Source organism: Crassostrea angulata, chromosome 5 (genome assembly GCF_025612915.1).
Source record: "Crassostrea angulata isolate pt1a10 chromosome 5, ASM2561291v2, whole genome shotgun sequence".
NCBI lineage: Eukaryota > Metazoa > Mollusca > Bivalvia > Ostreida > Ostreidae > Magallana > Magallana angulata.
In genome coordinates this window covers 49,527,892-49,548,652 of record NC_069115.1, presented here as the reverse complement: position 1 = coordinate 49,548,652, position 20,761 = coordinate 49,527,892, and the positions used below count along the sequence as shown (strand labels likewise).

Sequence of the window (20,761 nt, the reverse complement as noted above, 5' to 3'; positions counted from 1 at the left end):
ACTGTGTGTGAAAGTTCTATTATTGCCATTTGTCTTGATTTTTTTGCTATTCGCTTGTTTCAAATGTGCTTGTGTAAGCAAAAAAGATAACGATTATATAAATCATATAATTGCACAAAAACTAAGAAATAACCGCTATCAATTTTAAAACATGTGTTTCTCTTCCTCTGCTCTACGTTTTTATTGACATGGAATCTTGGAAGGTAATTGTGGTAATGGACACTTCATTTTATGACCGTTGTATATTTCTTAGCAAGGTTTATATCATTTGAACGATACAAACTGTGATACGTTGAACCCATTTTTTTAACAAGATTTGTGTATTTTTATCAATTTTTAATGAATAAATTCATATGTATTTTTTCTTAAACCCTTTTTGTTGCATTTCGACAATACAATGACATTCAAAACGTCTTGTAAATAGTTTTATTTTATAACTCATATTATTTATATAGTTTCGCTTTTCTATTACAAAAAAGAAATTTGTTTCTGAGTATTTTTCGTCTGCCGCAGATCAAATTCCAATAACCAATACATCAATACTTCACATATATTAGAGCTCAGTGCATATATCATTTAAAACTGAGATATTCAGCATGAAATGTCTGCCCAGCGGTGGTGGTATAACATTCTGTATTGGGCCATAGATAAAGCAGTTCCTTCTGGTTGTTTAGACTGCCTTTTATGAACTGGACCTGCTGAGTTTGGGCGAACAAGTAATATTTTATTCTTTGAGTCTCCTGGACGATGTATGGGGTTTATCAATTCCCTTTTATAAACAGGGCCTGCTGAGGTTGGACGTCGGAAATGTAATGTTTTATTCTTGGAGGGTTTTGGTATATATTCTCTCGATGGATGACGTTTTGAAAAATTGCATAACTGTGGTCTTCTCCGCCCCCTTCTACGAATGTTTTCCTTTTCCTTTCTGGTCTTTTTATCATATTCCTTATCGGTGTATACTCCAGATGATTCAATGGGTGTTTTTTGAAGTTTTTGAATGCTTTTTATGTCTTTTGCTTTCTTTGAGAGTGAATCAGGCTGTGGCGGTCTATCCTCCGTACTTTCGGTCGAGTTGGCTGAATTTGATTCTTCTTCGGGTGATAATTTTAATAATGGGACTTTTACTTTTCTACGTTTTAATTGAACGGATGTTTCATTTTCATTTTCATCTGATTTTTTAGTTGTGTCTTTACTATCTGTTGTCTTTTTCTCCGATGAATCGTTATCTTTGACTATGAGGTGTCTCTCTAGTACGTTTTTATCTTTGGTTTGAGTCTTCTTGTCTTTCCTTCTTTCTTGAATAGTATTTGTGCTGTGGTCGGATTTTGAAATCAGGCCTGATGTATACGTTTGCATATTTACCTTTTTTATCAGCCCACTAGTAAATGTGCATACATTATAATGTTTCAGTTTTGTTTGTGTTCCCACTCGTCTTGTTGATATAACATCACACCTGTCGACCTGAACGTATGTGCCTGGGACTCCTGTAGTTTGCGAAAAATCTTCCCTCTTTGCTTCCTTTTTCTCAGTAGGTAATGCTTTATTTGCTTGGTCGGAGGATTGTTTTCGTACTGATTCAGCTTCAACAGGTTGTGTATTTATTTTAGTTTCTTTTTTGCTTTCATTTATTTCAGTTTTAGCCGCTGGGACTTTAACTTCCATCACTTGTTTGTTACTTTTATAATTGTCGGATGAGTCGCTAATCCGTTGTAACTCTGATAATTCTTTTTTCAATGATTTATCTTCAACAGGTTGTGCCGCGATTATTTTGGTTTTGTTTTTGCTCTCTTTACTTTCAGTTTTAGCTGCTATGTCTTTCATTTCTTGTTTGTCACTTTTAAAAGTGTCATTACCTTTAGAATCTTTACTCTCTTTACTTTCAGTATTAGCTGCTATGTCTTTCATTTCTTGTTTGTCACTTTTCAAAGTGTCATTACCTTTAGAACCTTTGGCTGAGTGGCTTTTCTGTTGTAATTCTGGTGATACTGTTCTCACTGATTTAACAGGTTGCACGTTTATTTCAGTTTCCTTTTCGCTTTCTTTATTTTCCATTTGAGGCGCATCGCCTATCACTTTCCTCCCATTTTCTTGTTGGTCACTTTTAGAATTGTCATTATCGTTAGAATCTTTAGGTAAATGGCTTTTCTGTTGCAACGCAAGTGATTCTTCTCTTACTGATTCAACATGTTGTGCCTTAATTTTGATTTCCTCTTTGTTTTCTTTATTTCCGGTTTTTGCTGCTAGGTCTTCTACTGTATCATTACTTTTTTGTTCGTCTCTTTTAGAATTACTTGTAAAATCATCGTCCGCGTCGCGTTTTCGTTTTAACACCGGTGAGTCTATTTTGACTGATTTATCTTCAACATGTTGTGGGTGTATTTTGGTTTTCTTTTTGCTGTCTTCTGTTTCGATTTTTTGCTCTAGGCCTTTCAATTCCTCTTCACTTCCTTGTTCGTCGTCTGATTTGTTTTTCTGTTGTAACTCTTTTGTTTCTTCTTTCTCTGATATGACTTCAGGCTGTGTTTTTGTTTTGGTTTTAACCGCTGGTCCCCTCATTTTCTTTTTGTCACCATCAGAATCGTCGTCTGATTCACTTTCAGTTGATGTTTTCTCTGAATCACTTTCTGAGTCACTTTTATCATGATCACTATCATCACTATCATCACTATCATCGTTTTCATCGTTTTCATCATTCTCACCGTTTGTGTCACTATCAGCGTTTTCATCGTCGATGTCTTCTTCTTCTTCTTCGTCCTCCTCCTCCACCTCCTCGGACTCTTCTTCTTCTTCATCATCTTCTTCCTCGTCCTCGTCTTCCTCTACCTCTTCATCTGAATCATCGGAATTCCTTGCAGATGACTCTGTGTCCGACATACCAGAAATATCAGTATGTATGCCTTGTATTTATACCTCCGGGTTTGGTTTCCAATGAACACAATACTTTGGTCGCGCAGTGACAAGTCTAGCAAAAGACAAAATCTATTCAGTTGGTCGGTTCTTGAGAATCTAAAAATCGAGCGGTAATGTTTGCACTGAGTGCAAAATTTAAATGGCTTTAACGCAATTGGGTCGATTCTCTACAGATTTGCGTGCTACCTTAAGATAATTATACTGATATGGGAGTAACAATTTATTCTATAGAATAATAAACAGAAAAATTAAAGTCATGACAAGGGCTAATTATCAGAAAAAATAACGTTTGGATATCGTCAAAAAGGCTTTCAGACATTTGTTATATATATATATATATATATATATATATATATATATATATATATATATATATATATATATATATATAATTCTGACGCAAAGTAGTAGGTTGCTTGTATTCGAGCCATGTATTGAATTTAAACTGCTCTCAACATATGAATAACAAACACCCTCCTGGGACCGTAAAACAAGCCCTGCTATTTCACCATGGAATTTTTAAAACATAATTTTAAGCGTGCTGAAACGTTGCACATAAAGAAACCTATAGGTATTTTAAATGCAAGTGTCCTATGCTTTGTTTTTAAAGTCGCACGAAAATGACGACAATTTTCTTTTCAAAGTAGATTGAATTGTACGCCATTCTACTCTCTTATCAGCTCCATTGTCATCTTGTTTACACAGATATATACTTATCTAGGTTATGCGAGTTTAAATGTCGTAACATTCAACTGTGAGGGCCTAGGTGGCCTCGACGAAAGGTGAAACATGTTGAAATATATATCGTTAGGAATGTTCTTATCGGAATAATAAGTTTTTTGTTTATCAAAGGCTATAGTTTAAGTATTTCAAATTAACTGTGTTTCATATTTAGCCAAAATTAGAATTAAGCTGTATCACACTTTGAAAAAATTGGATTGACAGATTTGATCAGAACTACTTTAATTTTCAAAGTTAATAACAATTTTTTCCTTCTGTCCTTTTTCCCTTCTTTCTTTTGAAATTATACATTCATGAGGTTTTACCTCGAGTATAAAAGGCAAGGTTATCTATTCGTCATTTTAAAAAAATCAGCAATTTTAGGGAAGAGGTGTGGTTACATATATTTGTTACATGAATATTTAGAAAGCATTTTACAATCGAATCAAACATGTTTTTCATACCATAAAAGTTACACCAAATAGATACTAACCCGGTTTTGGCGGCTATTTTATGTTGAAGGTGGACAACATGTCTGACATCCATGCAATTTTGTTCCGGATTGATAACATTCTATCGTGGTATAAAATAGTTAAGCACCGTTTATTGGACTCTTTTCACGTGGGAGATGAGATAAGAATGAAATGATCAAAACGCTTAGAAAGTATGAAAAATTTATTAGCAAATCAAGCTTTTTAGTAACATTGATTATCAGCTATATGTGCGGAAAACGCGAATTTGTTTACTATGTGCCTGCTATTGACAGTACACTGGTCATCTCTGCAGTAACAGCAACCAAACATGCACACATGACTCATGATAAAGGTAAGCAGACATGGCATCTTAACTTCAACTTTAATTTATATGTGATAATTCTCTCATGAATATTTATCCTAACTGTCCAAATGTAATTGAAACATTTGTAGTGAAAGATTGGATTTGCATTAGAAGTCATTCAAAAAGCAATATTATGTTTAGAATTAAATTAATGTATCTTATTCAAAACATTATAGGTAGCAACAGCAGTGGCAATTTGCAGGCCAAATGGGGGATCAACAGGATTTCGAGAAGGGAAAGGGCATGTTTTTCATTTTCACACGTGCATGTGTAAGGGCAACTAATGTATCTGTTGATATGCCCGAGGCTGTTTTTATTACCGTTTGTACATACAAAAGGAAATGGCAATTTAACTGTTAATGGAGTTGAATGTATACGCAAGTATAATACGATTATCAAAAATATAATTTGTCAGTTTCAAACAATTTTATAAGCAGCACTGTATATCTACATATTTAGCCTGGACTTTTTCGTTTTTTATTTTTCTTCAAGACTATATTTATCACGAAATTGGTACCAAGATATTTCAGACCATGTAAAATAGAGAAAGATAACTCTTACAGAGGACCTTTCATACCAATATTTTTGTGATAGTTCAGTATTTCAATTGATTTTTCAATTCCACTCAACTTTTTGGGGTTCGTCCTATTAACCCATAAATATAGTTTATACTTTTTTTAGTCTTAAGTGATTATTTCATTTCGCAGTTTGCCTAAAATATTTTTTTAGGGTTTAGATTCACATTTTCGTGGATTAAATAAAAATTCATGCAAACTTTTTTCTACGATTTTTTGTTTTTTCATTTCAAAATTTTATAACATTTGATTTTCATAAAATAATATACAAAGAAAAGTTTAAAAATGAGAAAAATAAGGGTTTATCTGAAACACGACTGATTTTTCTAGAAAACAGAGAGTTTAACTTAAGGTATATTCATATTGTTGAATATTGGTCCTATAGTTAGTAACAAATGCATGCAGCAAAAATCTCTTACACTTAAGTAGTTACTGTTTTGAAGCTATCATTATGGACAAGACTGCTATACATTTTTCTGTTAGGTTACATTATACTCACTGTGTTTAACGTTCTTACCTAACAATGAATACTTAGCAATACAAATTGCGTAATTATTTTATGCGATACTACTTTATTCATAAAAAACGTAAGCAAATATGGGTTCCCTCAGGGATGGAGAAGGTCTGACAAGAATAAAATTATGTCACCACTTTATATAATTTTTGCCTCCCATAACTGCGAGCATGAGTTAGAGTTTCAAAATTCAGGCCAACGTATGGTTGACACGTTCGGTATACAGTCTTATTTGCGTGCGAGAAAATTTTGCGAGGTTCGCGAACGCTGACCATCATTAAAGTGGTCACGATTTTGGTCAAAAATTATTTTTCCGATTTCAATATTTACAATGCTTACGAAAGGCATTTTTAATAGGCAACTGAAATTTGAGTGGCATTTGTTGAGTTATAAGCGAGTTACAGAGCTTAAAATTCTTCGCTATGTCAACAAAGCGTTTGATTACATTTTGAACGTTGAGGTAAAATATCAGTTTTAAACCTAAAATGAATGTGATAAACATTAGGAACTGTTTATCTATGCTTAAAATAAATAAAAAGATAGACAAATAAGCTGGTATATTGACCCTATGTAAACAGAAACAGGGCACGAGCCTTGTTTACATGACAAAGAATTGTGAGCCCTGTATCTTGCTTATAACTCTACGAATGACTCTCAAATTTAATTTGATCATTAGAAATGCATTTTTAAAGCATTGTAAATAATAAAAACATTAAAATAAAATTTGAACAAAATCGTGACCATGCCCCTTTAAATATAAAATTGCAAAGCTCAAATAATGCCCAAGTATTATCAACTTTATAAAAAAGAAGTAGACAATATAAAACTTTTGAGATACATATAATCAGATACGGAAGCCTTGAAGGGACATCTTGATTTAAAAAAACAAAACAAAAAGTAATTCGAGATCTCAAATTACACAACTCGTTCCAACAGATTATCAACTCGTTTTCTGGAATTGAAAATCCGTTAGTAAAAATTACTAACTCGTTACCACAGATTATTAATTCGTTCTCTCGATTTAAAAAAAACCCAGTTCTCTCGGATATTGTTTTGGTGGTACGCTATTTTCAATACATGTATTATATCGAAGTTTGCTGATTTGGCACGGAATCAATTTTAACTGAATGTGAAATAGTTAAGAGTAATATATCTATCACTGGAAACCTACAATGATAAACATTCAAATACGATAAGTTAGAAAAGTGAAATTTCTTCTAAATCACCCCCTCCTATGAGAATATCACATAAAATGAATGTGTGCTTAACAGCAGAAAGAGTTCACCTCTGCACAAAGTTCAACATGATTTCGCATTTCGGTACATTTGAGAAAGTTAGTTTTATATAATTGGCTGTATTGTGAAATATATTTCAATTTTGTTAATCTCATAGTAAAGTGTAATTTTGCATAATGTTATGTTTTAATAACTAGAACCAAATTATGTAAAAAATAATCTTTTTGTAAAAAGGGTATTTATGTAAGATATAACACTGTCGTTCAGAAAAAAAATAGATCGTATTTAAAAAACCTGAAACATAGGAATATAACAGAAAGTGATAACTTCACGTGTCAGATTGATTTATTCTAAGCAACATAAAAGGTATTCAGATGTTATTTTTGGGAGGTAATATATTATTCTCTAATGCAGTTCCAATATACATTAGGTTAACAACAATTACACATCTGAAACTATACAAGTTCGCCAACATGAGTTTTCGATAATGTCAGCGACAAATTTTATAATCGATTTATTTATTTTCTTATATGAATTTATAGTTCCTACCACAGGTGATTGAGAATAGGACCAACCCCCCCTTCCATCCCCCGCCCCAAGTATTTAGATCCCCGAGACTATGGTGAGGCGAGTAACATAAGCCCCGATAACATCGCACTGTGGTTTCAAATATCAGAATATGCTGATGGCTCATTATACAGTTTGGATTCAATAGGTTCTTTTAATATGTGATAATCAACATGTCTCCTTTTACTTTATTCTTAGCTGCTGCTAGTTCATGCGTTATTGAGTTGTAGTTGACAAACACAATTGCAAAGTCGAGGCTGACCTTTTATCGTTTTTATCCAAAAAGTCATACATGGCTCATCATACGGCCAGGAAAGGAAAACACCTACCCAATTTTTTCCCGATAGAATCTTTGAAATATGCACAGAACAACTGTCCGTTATATTTTGCCATATTAGTGGGGAGACAATATCATCAAAAAATTTAGTTTAATGTACCACCCAACTTTACGGCTAATTTGTATATTTTGGAAAATATTATATCAAATAATAATTTTCACATGGTCGCCTATTGTCAAAATAATAAAAGGTAAACAATGTTTGAAGAGGGTGATATCTTTAAGAGAGAAAAAAAAATAGCCGCGTGGTATACAGGTCCATTGAAGTTGAAAAAAGCGACGGTTTCTATCTTTGTTACTCCATTATAGGCCGTAACTCATGTGTCCACATTTTCTTGCAGACATTTTAACGGCTCGAGATGTGGTCTTAAAATGTTAATATATGAATAACAGAATAAACATATAAAGAAAAAAAGATAATTAGAATAAAAAAACTAATAAATGCTTTGAGAGAATACATTCATTTTTATCATTCATTTTTGACGGAATTATTTCTTTCCAGAAAATGACAGTCCGATGGATTGTACATCCCTTCACAACATTAACTGTGGTCTAAATAGTGGACTATACAGAATAAAGCTACCGTTCCTAGGTCACGTGTCCGTTTTCTGTGACATGGAGACTGATGGCGGCGGCTGGACAGTACGGCCAGATCAATCATTATCATCATCATCTCCATTGTCACTATTATTTTGATTATTTTCATTATTATTATCATTATAATAAGTATTATTATTATTATTATTTTTATTATCATTAAACAGTTTTTTAACAACACGATACTATTTTATTTACTATTTTTGATTACACAAAATACGTTTTGTGTCTGAGAGAAAAGCATATGAAAATCCAAGTAAATCACAACTAAAAACTTATTGTGAATTTCAAAAATGTAGCACAATATTTGATATTGTTTATCATATAGATTTCTCGTGTTATTTTCCCGTGATATTGTATCACCTTTTACTCTTTAAAGGTGTTTCAGAAACGACAAGATGGTTCTGTGGATTTTTACAGACCATGGATTGAGTACAAGAACGGATTTGGGAATCTGAGATCTGAGTTTTGGCTTGGTATTATTTTGACATTTTTTGAAATTCAGATTACTTTAATTAGAAGGTCTTATATTACATTTTTTAAACTGATGTATGAACTGATTGTAAACTGATTCAGCAAAATTTGAAAATTACCTATCTTTTGAGGATCGGTAGAAATAAATTCCTTTATCTATTTTATCTATTTTGGTGATGATTATAGTGTATAATATAATGTCTTTAAGATATCAGGTTTTGTTTAATCAAATTGATTCTTCAAGATTAAATTTTAACATCTGAAATTGTGATAGTTTACCGAAACCATTGAGCAAATTCGACTCCGTTGCTAAGGAAACTATCTTTAACTGATTTCCATAGTAACGTTTCATGAATTTAATTTTTATTTTACATACACTATATTTGGACCATCAAAAACTAGTTTGTGAAATATCATCAAAATCTGAGAGCCTACATGTATCACCTTTTGTCTGAATTTTATGTGGACTGGTACTTAAAATGTTAAAGGACTGGTCAATTTTTAAGAAAACTAAATATGTACAAAAAATGAAAAGTTAAACATCAGTTATCTTATTTTTAAGTGATCAGGATGTAGGGTTAAACAATTCCAGTTTCCTGCATATTTCATTGCAATTCTAATCATTGAAGGTTTATTATTTTTTTCGCTGCTATTACAGGTAATGAGAAACTACACCATCTGCTGAGCCAAGGAAGGTATGAAATGAGGATGGACATGGAGGACTTTGACAACCAGACACGTTACGTCAAATACACCAGTTTTAACGTAGGAAACGAATCAACCAAGTACATCGTCACGATATCAGGATTCTCCGGGAACGTTGGTGAGATTTTTTTCTTTCATGTGTCAAAAACTTTTCCCGATTCAGGTTTTTTATGCTCTATTTTTACAATTATTGTCGATATGTTCATTTTTTAGACTCAAATCGTGGATATAATGTCGTATGTTTTTGTTTTATTCTAATGATAATGTTTTGAGATGTGACATTCAAATAAAGAATAACACTACAAAACAATAATCATTTAACCGATTCGTTGTAGAATTTTAAAAATAGTTCTTTGGACTGTATTAATTGTTTTTATAGAGGACTGTTTCACAAGTTCAACCACTAATAATAATATGAACAACACTAAGTTTTCCACATGGGATGAAGACAACGACTCTTTGTTTACGGGTAGCTGTGCTGCTTTAAAGAAATCTGGGTGGTGGCACAGCGCCTGTAACTGTGCAAATCCTAACGGCCGGTACCTGGCAGGGGAAACCACTCTGTCCAATGTAGGAGTAACTTATCATCATTGGCGGACTAAGTTCTATTCGCTTAAGTCAACTCGGTTCATGGTAAGACGAGTTGCCTAGACACTGGATCACATCATCAATACTGGCGATGATTTTTGATTTGTTATAAAGTATCTTTTACAGTTTTTATATAATTGATATATTTTGATACCATTATTTAAATAAGGTTTAATTTTGTTTTGAGTGTTATTTTCATTCATTTTATGAAAAAAGACTTCTATTATAAACAAAGTACATTAGTTCCCATTATGATTTGATTGTGTTTTTTGAAGACAGGCAACACCTTTTTTATATTTTGTATTGATACAATGTTAGAAAAATTACTGAGTATGTGGTCTAAATGTCAATACTTCTTTATCTAATAAAATAAAAAAAATATTCATTATTTTTTTTTTAATATTTGAGAGAGAGAGAGAGAGAGAGAGAGAGAGAGAAAATAAAATGGATCATGTGATTTAAACATCGGTCGTTTGCAAAATTATTTTGTTAAAAGCCAATCGGATTATGCACACCAGTATTTTAATGTTTACATTAAAAAGATGCTTGTGTTTCTGATAGAGAACATCTTTGTAGGTTTTGGAAATCAGGTCTTCCAACTATCTATTGGAATTCCCATGGGGACCAATTGCACCTCATCGTTAGCAGACTTATTTTTGTATTCATGTGAAGCAGAATTGATTCAAAAATTTGTACGTGAAAAAATCAATATTCCAGTATATCGACGACGTATTATCAATTAACAATTCTTTCTTCTATACTTATCTCGACATATCCCAGTGAACTTGAAATAAAACATACCACAGAGCCTGCGTCATTTGTTTCATATTTGAATAGTTTACTGGAAAGGGACATTGGTGGTAACCTAGCTAAGATCAAAACTTTACGACAAATGTGATAACTGTATGTTTGTATAGTCAGCTTTCCTTATTTGTGTAGCAATATACCTTCATCACTTGCATATGGAGTTTTCTTGCTCTTAGTTAATTCGATACGCAATTAAGAACATGCTAATTTCCAATCAAGAATTTTTGTCATAGTGGTTACAATAAAATAATATGTTGTTTAAACCCCCTCACTGCTTTGCAAATATATTGAATTTAGACTTATATGATCTTGATTGATGATAAGACGTTTAAATATGCATGACGGGTTCATCTAATATTGGAATGAGTAGTCTAGGATTAGAACAGCCGTACTTTAATTTACTCTCTCTTTCTCTCTCTCTCTCTCTCTTTCTCTCTCTCTCTCTCTCTCTCTCTCTCTCTCTCTCTCTGTGCATGTTGCCAATTTGAAAAAAATATAACATATAATATCGGCCAGCACAATTAGCCATTGATGATCGTTAGCCAATTTACGTGTTCAAAAAGATTTAAAAATTAGATTAATCAGTTACAGAAACGGCGTATAAAAGATACTTTTTGTGGTACAAGGTATGCCTTTGCTTTCGTAATAGTACTGTTAGGGTAATTTGAATATCGGACTGCATCCCAATCTGGTTTTTACGATATTGATTTCACTTTTATACACAGGATGACTTTACTTTTACATAGCCTTTTATGTATGCAGTGTTGATTTTGTCTTACGTCTTTTTGTATGCATTAATGAGAAATAGAAATGACCGAAGTAAAGTTAGAAAAATCATTTATGAAAACAGAAAAATGAAAAATGACATTTCTCGGGATGGTGATTAAAGATACAAAAAAGTCATAGTCATCTGTATTATACTTATATATTTTACTAGAAAATACATTAATGGTAACCTAAAAGCAAAACTTTATGATAAACGTGATTCTCTACGTGTTCAATCGTCAACCTTCCTTACTTATTAAAACAAAACAAAATTTCGGCAATGATCACTACCTTCATAACCCGAATGAATCATCAAAGAAAGCATTTTATTGTTTATAACAACATTGCTTTTTAAGCTAATTGATAAATTGATTAGGAAAAGTATGTAAAATTCACTGAATTACTGTTAATGTATGTAAGTAAGTTAGCTAAAAGAAACAGCCAAATCGTCTCCTGTGAGATTTTGAGTCTGACATCGTCATGGTCATTTCATGCAGTGCGTGATTTTTCCTAGGTCACTATAGGTTTGGACCAATCGATAAACAGGGCGTGTCGATATCTGTCCTGTTATTTTCTTGTCAGTTTCAGCAGCTGTAGATTTCGATCAATCGATAAATGAGGCGTGTAGATTTCAGTCTTGCTGTTTCTATAGAGCTATGAATTAACTATAAGTTTGCGTGAGAAATAGAGGGAATCATACTTCGTAGATGTAAATGTATCGCAATATACCTTCATCACCCTGCACATGAAAGGTTTTTGTCTCTCAGTTGTTTCGATACGCAAGGGCATACTCTACGTATGCATAATTTTTAAAACGATTTAAGTGACAAAACAAATTAATGAAACAAGAATATCGACATTCTCCATTGAAGTCATTAATCCTTAAGTTATGTGGTCAATACAACGACCTTGTCAGCACGTACAATATTCTGCTAGATCATATGCCGACTGACGTATTTTATACTTATTGTTAGGTCTTTATTAATCTCCAAATTGTCTACGGATGATCCTTTTTTCCTGATTTTGGTAATAACAAAATAACGAATATGTAAACATTAAATAATTTTTGTTTATGTTTTGATAATATGTATATATAATGTATTATACAGGCTATGTCAATGATGTCCATAGACCACTACATCTGTCCAAACCAAGGCTATATAAATGGCATGTGTAGTATTTACCACGATTGGCATTATGACAGAACCTTCAAGTTCAGATGTTGTTTTCCTCCGTCAGGTAGATTATTTTTGCTACTTTCATTTTTAGACACTTTAACAAAACAAAATTTATTTAAAAACATTTTTTAATTGTGATTAAAAGATGCTAAAGAAGTAGCATTTTTTTTGAAGGACTGAACCTCCAAAACTGCTACTGAAACTCCTATTTGAATAACCCTATGGGTTATATCAAATACAAAGTCCCTGATGGTTACGTCATGAGAGGTGTGAACAGCTATTTCCAGGACTGGTATGAGTAAGTATTAAATACTTATAAATACATATAGAAAATACTTATGAAAGCCAAGATATGTACGAGATTCATATTTGTTTGAATCATGCCCAACCCGTATAGATCTACATGTTGCAATGGAAGGACATTTTAACAAAATCTTTCAGAAAGGAACATCATTTTTAACCCAATGAATGTCACTCATGTAAACGATGTTGTCCATGGGTGTCCTGCTTCCGAGAGTATAGAACTAGGGAACCGTTGCAACCTCAAAAAATAGGTGATTTTATATTCAGTTTTATTGACTTTTACAGCGACAGAAGTTTCAAGTTCCAGATTTGCCAATCTGTATAGCTATGATGCAGATACCTTGCTATGGTGAAAACTGTTTTGTCAAAATAAAAATAATTGAATTGGAAATCTGTTTCCTTTACTGTCATCTAAAGAGTTGTATGAAAGAAGCTTCAAAGTTTATCATAAAGCTGTTGGTGTAAACTTAATCAAAATCCAAACAAATGGAATCTAGACACAATCACAATTTTATAAAATGCCCTGTTTTTGTTTACATAGGTTCAATATACCCCCAAAAAAAACCTTTTAATGCTTGTTTATCTATCTCATTATTCATTTAAGCATTAATAAACAGTTCCTAACGATTTACACATTTGTTTTAGGTCTAAAACTAGAATTTTCAATTCAACACTCAGAATGTAAACAAACGCTTTGTTTACATAGCGAAGAATTGTAAGCTCTGTAACTCGCCTATATCTCATCAAATGACACTCAAACTTTTGTTGCCTATTAAAAATGCCTCACTTAAGCATTGTAAACATTAAAATCGAAAAAATAATTTGTGACAAAAATCGTGACCATGCCCTATTAAGACAATTTTAATAAAGGAAGACCTTTCAAAAATAACGCAGACATTTTGAAACGGAAAAATATTTGTGCAGACAAATCAAATTAAGATGCAATTATCGTATAACATTCACACATTCCGTCCTCCAAAAATGTCTTTTGTAAATTGTGAAATATTTGGTAAATTAAATCATATTATACATAATTGCATGGCTCCGAGGGAACATACCAGAATATTTGCCTCGAGGTGACAGGAAAGCCCAAGAATGTTATGTAGCCCGATGCCGAGGGCAGAGGGCGACATTACACTTTAGGGCTTTCTTGTCATCGAGGGACAAATATTCTGGTTTGGTCGCCTGAGAATGCATGTAATATATGTTATCTAACATTTTCCAAAATAAAAATCTGTTTAAGAATATATTAACCATATAAACATGTGTATTTTTAATTATTAATGCATCTTCATATCTTACAAATCAATTTTCTTGTAAAATGTATATCGATGCTTTGAGACATATTTATTTAAATAAAACAATTAAAGTTAGTTTCTCTGAATAGGAGACACTGTCATGACAATTTAATTTTCGAGGAACAGTTTCGGGAAGGCAATTTAACTATTTCCTGTGAAATATAACTTTTCCGGGAGGATAATATAACTATTCCGGTGTTATTCAGCCATTTTCAGGGCACTCACTTGTGACGTAACGAAAAAACTTATTCATAAATGTCAAAAAATAGTAATATTTATTGTGATGTATTTACGGCACAATGAGCATGAATTTTGTAATGCACGGGTTTCACAGATTCCCGGTGTAACGACAAAAAGTGACCACCACCCGTAAGGCTTGTAGAAAAATGATCGTGCAGAATATCGACTATATATAATTATTAATATTGTCTTTAGGGTGGATACAGGGGTGGTGCTGGTGCTGTGCTAGGGGGGGGGGGGATTGCCTGTTTGATACTAAATTGTTCGAATAACCAGCTTGAGTACGCGTTTCCGATCACCTGTTATTGCTTATCATCGTTATCTTAGTCATTTAATTTTTCAAATTAAAAAATGAAAGATATAGTCGTGCTTAGTTAATTAAAGTACATTGACTTAAAATTGTGTCCCTTACATTAAATCTTGGCAACAGAAGAAAAAAGACGTACCATAGATAATAACTGAAATTTAAGTAGATAATTTAAACAGGCGCAAATCTAGGAGAAAAAAATTAAAAGATTGGGGGAGGGAGAAATGACGTATGTTAACAATGTCAAACCATGACTGAAAAGGTATGATATCATTCTCAATGAATATAATACACGCCCTTTCTGTATGCAGAAAAAAAACAGAAAGAAAAAAATGGGTGGGGGAGGGGGATCCGAGGGATAATTATATTTGCCAAAGGGGGGGGGGAGGGGCTTTAGGCCTATTATCGGTCAATTTGATAAGTGAATTCCAAAAGTTTGAATTCCCTCACTCCTTAAATCGACGACTGCATGCATCATCCAATTTTGATATTTCTAAGAACAATTATTTTCTTGTTAAAATAGGTTTACTAAGAAGAATATATGTTAAACAAATACAATGCTTGATATACTATAATAGTACAATATAATGGTCACAGATTCCAAAACTTCGAATTTAGAATTGAACAAAAGAAACAGAATACTTTCTAGATGATTCTGTGTGAGTTTGAAATCGATCTCTATCGTAATCAAAATTAAAATGTACTTGCAAACTTTGGTATATAACAGTGATAGCAAATCGCAAAATAACAATGACACTAAAAAGGGCTTTGTATGTAGTACTGACTTTGACTCCGATTGAATACAACCGCGGTACTTACATGTATAAACGACATTTGGAATGTAGCAATTAATATTGGCATATTCTGACTTAACATTAAACTCTCCTTTGATTTAACACAAACATGTAAATGACCCAGACATTTATTCTCATTCTAGAATATCTAGAAAAAAAAGCAACAGTTATTTTATTAATATTCTTGAAAAAAGTGAACTCTTAACTGAGTGTTAATAAAGTATATCATCTTTTGAGATATCTTTGTTGATAAGTAGAAAATGAAATCATCAACGTGTTGCATACTGCATACAGAAATCGGAAAGGGAAGTCCTTTACAATTTATTTGAGGTAAAATGTATGATCTGTCAGGTACAAAGCATTCGGTCTAATACATGTATAATGTTTAATAATTTAAGCAATATTATATTATGTGAAATATTACATGTAAATAGTAAAATATGTCATTTGTGAATTACTGCAACATTGCATCCTTCAATAATTTCATTCAGCGATGTGTTAATCAGTACTTTTTGATTAGAATAAGGTTTCTTGCACGTTCTGTTTGTATCTTGAGGACACAAGTTTTCTCCTATGGGGGAGGGGGGGGGGGGCTTTGATATCAGAATTTGAACAAAGCAAACTAGTTTGCGTCCTTTCGTGTTGGTTGGAATATACTAATTGGTCTCTGCAATTATTTTTTTTTCTCAAAAAAAGTATTTAATGTTGGTATTGTCCGATCCTGAGGGCAGTTTGAGTTAAGTACATTAAAAAAAACCCATGCAAATACAATGGCAGTATTACATTTTTAAATTACTGTAATCTAAACGCAGACTTAATGATCAAAATCTAGTAGAATCAATCACTTATATCTGTAGTCATAAACATGCTCAATAGACCTAAATTTTAAGACTCCTAAAACCATCTAGTGTGATGTTTCATGTTTATTGAACTTAAAATCAATAAAATAATCAAATATGTAAAGAAAATTTGAATATAGAATTGAGGCCAAAAGTTTTTGTAGACACCAATACAAATTTAAGACCAAAAGTCCTAATTCACAAAAAGTGAACGTGTACCTGTAACATAAGTCTGTCGGTGTGACAGTGTTTTGTTCAGTTGTCAGGCATTATCTATAGCTAAATAGAACAGATATTGATTTTAAAAAATCCGCTTTATTCGTCGAAATTTCAAATCTGTGCTCTTGTTTTTTTCCTTCTAAATAATATGCAATACATGTACATACATAGGTCACTCATTATATAGGTCTGTCTACGAAATCATTTTCTTTAATAGTGGGGTCTATTCAGCAGAACGAGCAGACACGAGTTGTCGTATCATAACCGTTGTTAGTTATGTAAAAAGTGAGCCCTATCGAGCGTATAATGCATTTAAACAGTCATTCTCAGAATTGCTACTCCAATACACTGGTTACGTTGTTAAAAATCAAGTAAAAACTTTTAGATGTTGTTTTTAAAAATTTGATGGGGTCAGTTTTCAACGTGTGGGGGTCGTAGATCTACAGGACTGGAATTGTTTTCTACTGTACAAAAGAAAACCCTACCTGTTATGGAATACTTACCCTGGGTCAGTTCTCTCGGTAGAAATTTGACCCCCGGGTCAATATTCTACAGATGTCACTTTTCGTTGTTACAACGGCAGGCCTTCTTCTTATCGTCCTTTTCGTCCCTATAAGCGCAAGGATGCCTCTCCATACGCTCTGACACTGGAAAGTTGTCAGGCATAGCCTCATCTAAAACAGACAACCCCAGCACAAGCTCAGCAACGCAGTAGTTCCGATGATCAGTATGTTTTTAATGGGTGAATCGGTCGATACTGATCCATTTGAATCATACGTTCAGCAAGTTAAGTTTATTGAAAACTTGCCTGATATTGGTAAAGGAGTTACAGGAGGTTTTTGTAGGCATTTTTAATTTTGGAAAACTATCGGTGCAAATCAGTTTATATGGATACAATCAAAAAAGGTTACGTTGTTCCATTTAAAACAGTGCCTACACGTATGAGAATAAAAAATAATCAATCTGCTATTAAAAACGAACCAAAATTTTGTAGATCAGTCTATTTCAGATCTCCTAGACAGTGGGTGTGTGCAGGAAATTTCTTTTTAAGCTTTGCGTAATTAGTCCACTCAGTGTTGCCGAAAATAAGGGGTCTGGTAAAAAGAGACTTATCTTGGACCTTAGCCAATGAAACATATTTGTAGAGAAGAGAAAAGTCAAATTTGAAGATTGGAATGACGCGCTTAATTTCTTAAATAAAAATTGTTTCTTATTTAAAATTGACCTGAAATCAGGCTATCGCCATATAGACATTTGTATAAAGCAAATTTCCTACTTTTCATTAAGTTAGAAGAATGAGTTTTATTACTTCAACGTTTTACCGTTCAATTTAACATCTCCTCCGTACATTTTCACAAAATGTCTAAGACCTATTGTGAAATACTGGAGAAACAGTGGGATTGACATTGTTTTGTATTTAGATGATGGTCTTAGTTTTGGTAGAGATTTACAAACTTGTTCAAATGCATCAAAGTTTGTACTCTTACACAAGCAGGTTTGCTCTTAAATATGAAAAAGTATATCTTTCAGCCTGTTCAATGCTTAGAGTGGCTAGGCCTGTTCTGGGACTCCAGGTTATATTTGCTTAGTTTACCACATAGACGGATTGCCGACACTAATGATTCAACGAAAGTTCTTCTTGACAGATTTCCAAAATTTACAGCTCGGGATCTTGCCAAGGCGGCAGAAAGAATTATCTCCATGTCACCAGTTGTTGGTAACTTTACAAGTCTAATGACCAGACATTTATTTAGTCATAGAGAGCAGAATTCACTGAGATCGCTTTATTAGTCTTTTATTGCCAGAAGCAGTAAAATAAGAATTGCAGTTATTGCTTCTGGAACTCCTATTTGAATAACCCTCTGGGTTATATCAACTACAAAGTCCCTGATGGTTACGTCATGAGAGATGTGAACAGCTATTTCCAGGACTGGTATGAGTAAGTATTAAAAAATTATAAATACTTATATAAGATACTTATGAAAGCCAAGAATCTTCTTATATACGAGTTTCATATTTGTTTGAATCATGCCCAACTCGTATAGATCTACATGTTGTAATGGAGGACATTTTAACAAAATCTTTTCGAAAGGAACATCATTTTTAACCCAATTAATGACACTCATGTAAACGATGTTGTACATGGGCGTCCTGCCTCCGAGAGTATAGAACTACGGAAAAGTTGCAACCTCAACAAATAGGTGATTTTATATTCAGTTTTATTGACATTTACAGCGACAAAAGTTTCAAGTTCCAGATTTGCCAACCTGTGTAGCTATGATGCAGATACCTTGCTATGGTGAAAACTGTTTTGTCAAAACAAAAATCATTGAACGTGAAATCTGTTTTCTTTACTGACATCTAAAGAGTTGTATGAAAGAAGCTTCAAAGTTTATCATATAGCTGTTGGTGTAAACTAAATCAAAACCCAAACAATCTGGAATCTAGACACAATCACAATTTTATAAAATGCCCTGTTTTGTTTACATAGGTTCAATATAACAAAAAATAACTTTTATTGCTGGTTTGTCTATCTAATTATTCATTCAAAGCATAAATAAACAGTTCCTAACGATTTAAACATTTATGTTAGGTCTAAAACGGGAATTTTCACTTCAACATTCTAAATGTAAACAAACGCTTTGTTTTCATAGCGAAGAATTGTAAGCTCTGTAACTCGCTTATATCTCATCAAATGACACTCGAACTTTGGTTGCCTATTAAAAAGGCCTCACTAAAGCATTGTAAGCATTAAAATCGGAAAAATAATTTTTGATTGTGACCATGCCCCTTGAAGACAATTTTAATAAAGAAAGACCTTTCAAAAGTAACGCAGAAATTTTGAAACAAAAAAAATACTTGAGCAGATAAATCAAATTAAGATGCAATTATCGTATAACATTCACACATTCCGTCTTCCAAAAATTTCTTTTGTAAATTTGAAATATTTAGTTAATTAAATCATATTACACATATATTACATGGCTTCGAGGGCAACATACCAGAATATTTTCCCCGAGGTGACAGGAAAGCCCTAGAGTGTTATGTAGCCCGATGCCTAAGGCAGAGGGCGACATGACACTTTAGGGCTTTCCTGTCACCGAGGGACAAATATTCTGGTTTGGTCGCCCGAAAATACATGTAATATATGTTATATTACATTTTTAAAATAAAAATCTGTTTAAGAATATAAATACCATATAAACATGTGTATTTCTAATTATTAATGCATCTTCATATCTTACAAATCAATTTTCTTGTAAAATGTGTATTGATGCTTTCAAAAAGAACATAATTATTCAATGAAACAATTAAAGTAAGTTTCTCTAACCGAAGACACTGTCATGAGATTTTATTTTCGAGGAACTGTTTACGTTTGCTTAACTAAATTTCGAATCCGATATAATTAATATGCAGAATGAATGCAAGCCAGGATGATATAATAGTTTCGGGAGGGCCATAACCATTTCCATTGAAATATAACATTTTCCGGGAGAACAATATAACAATTTCCGGTGTTATTCATCCATTTTAAGGGCATAATAATAAAATTATCTCATTTGTGACATAACGAAAAAACTTATTCATAAATGTTATAAGTAATAATATTTCATACATGTGATGTAATCACGGCGCAATGAGCATGAATTTCGTAATGCACGGGTTTAATAAATTCCAGGTGTAACGACGAAAAGTGACCACCATAGAATATTGACCGGAGGTCATTTTTCTACGTAGAAAAATGACCCACTCCGTCGTAAAATACTTGAATTTAATCATAGGAATAATGATCTGTGGGTCATTATTCTCCTTTAAGGTTGTAGAAAAATGATCGTGTAGAATCTCGACTATATATATAATTATTAATATTGTCTTAAGGGTGGATACAGGGGTGGTGCTTGTGTTGGGCCGGAGGGGGGGGGCATTGCCTGTTTGATACTAAATTGTTCGA

General features: G+C 32.8%; 2 protein-coding genes across 2 annotated transcripts; one reads left to right on the top strand and one right to left on the bottom strand.

The window, feature by feature from the left end:
* Positions 1 to 366: 366 nt before the first annotated feature.
* Positions 367 to 4,242, bottom strand: LOC128185787 (DNA ligase 1-like). The gene is made up of 2 exons (XM_052855450.1): positions 4,124 to 4,242; positions 367 to 2,962 (listed from the first exon to the last, which is right to left on the bottom strand). The coding sequence occupies exon 2, from the start codon at positions 2,872 to 2,874 to the stop codon at positions 592 to 594; it is 2,283 nt and encodes a 760-aa protein (XP_052711410.1). The 5' UTR covers positions 2,875 to 2,962; positions 4,124 to 4,242; the 3' UTR covers positions 367 to 591.
* A 2,113-nt stretch (positions 4,243 to 6,355) lies between these two features.
* On the top strand, positions 6,356 to 10,328 carry LOC128185601 (ficolin-2-like). Its single transcript, XM_052855190.1, has 4 exons — positions 6,356 to 8,337; positions 8,672 to 8,768; positions 9,425 to 9,589; positions 9,851 to 10,328. Exons 1-4 carry the CDS (start codon positions 8,212 to 8,214, stop codon positions 10,120 to 10,122), a joined length of 660 nt encoding a protein of 219 aa, XP_052711150.1. The 5' UTR covers positions 6,356 to 8,211; the 3' UTR covers positions 10,123 to 10,328.
* Positions 10,329 to 20,761: the final 10,433 nt, after the last annotated feature.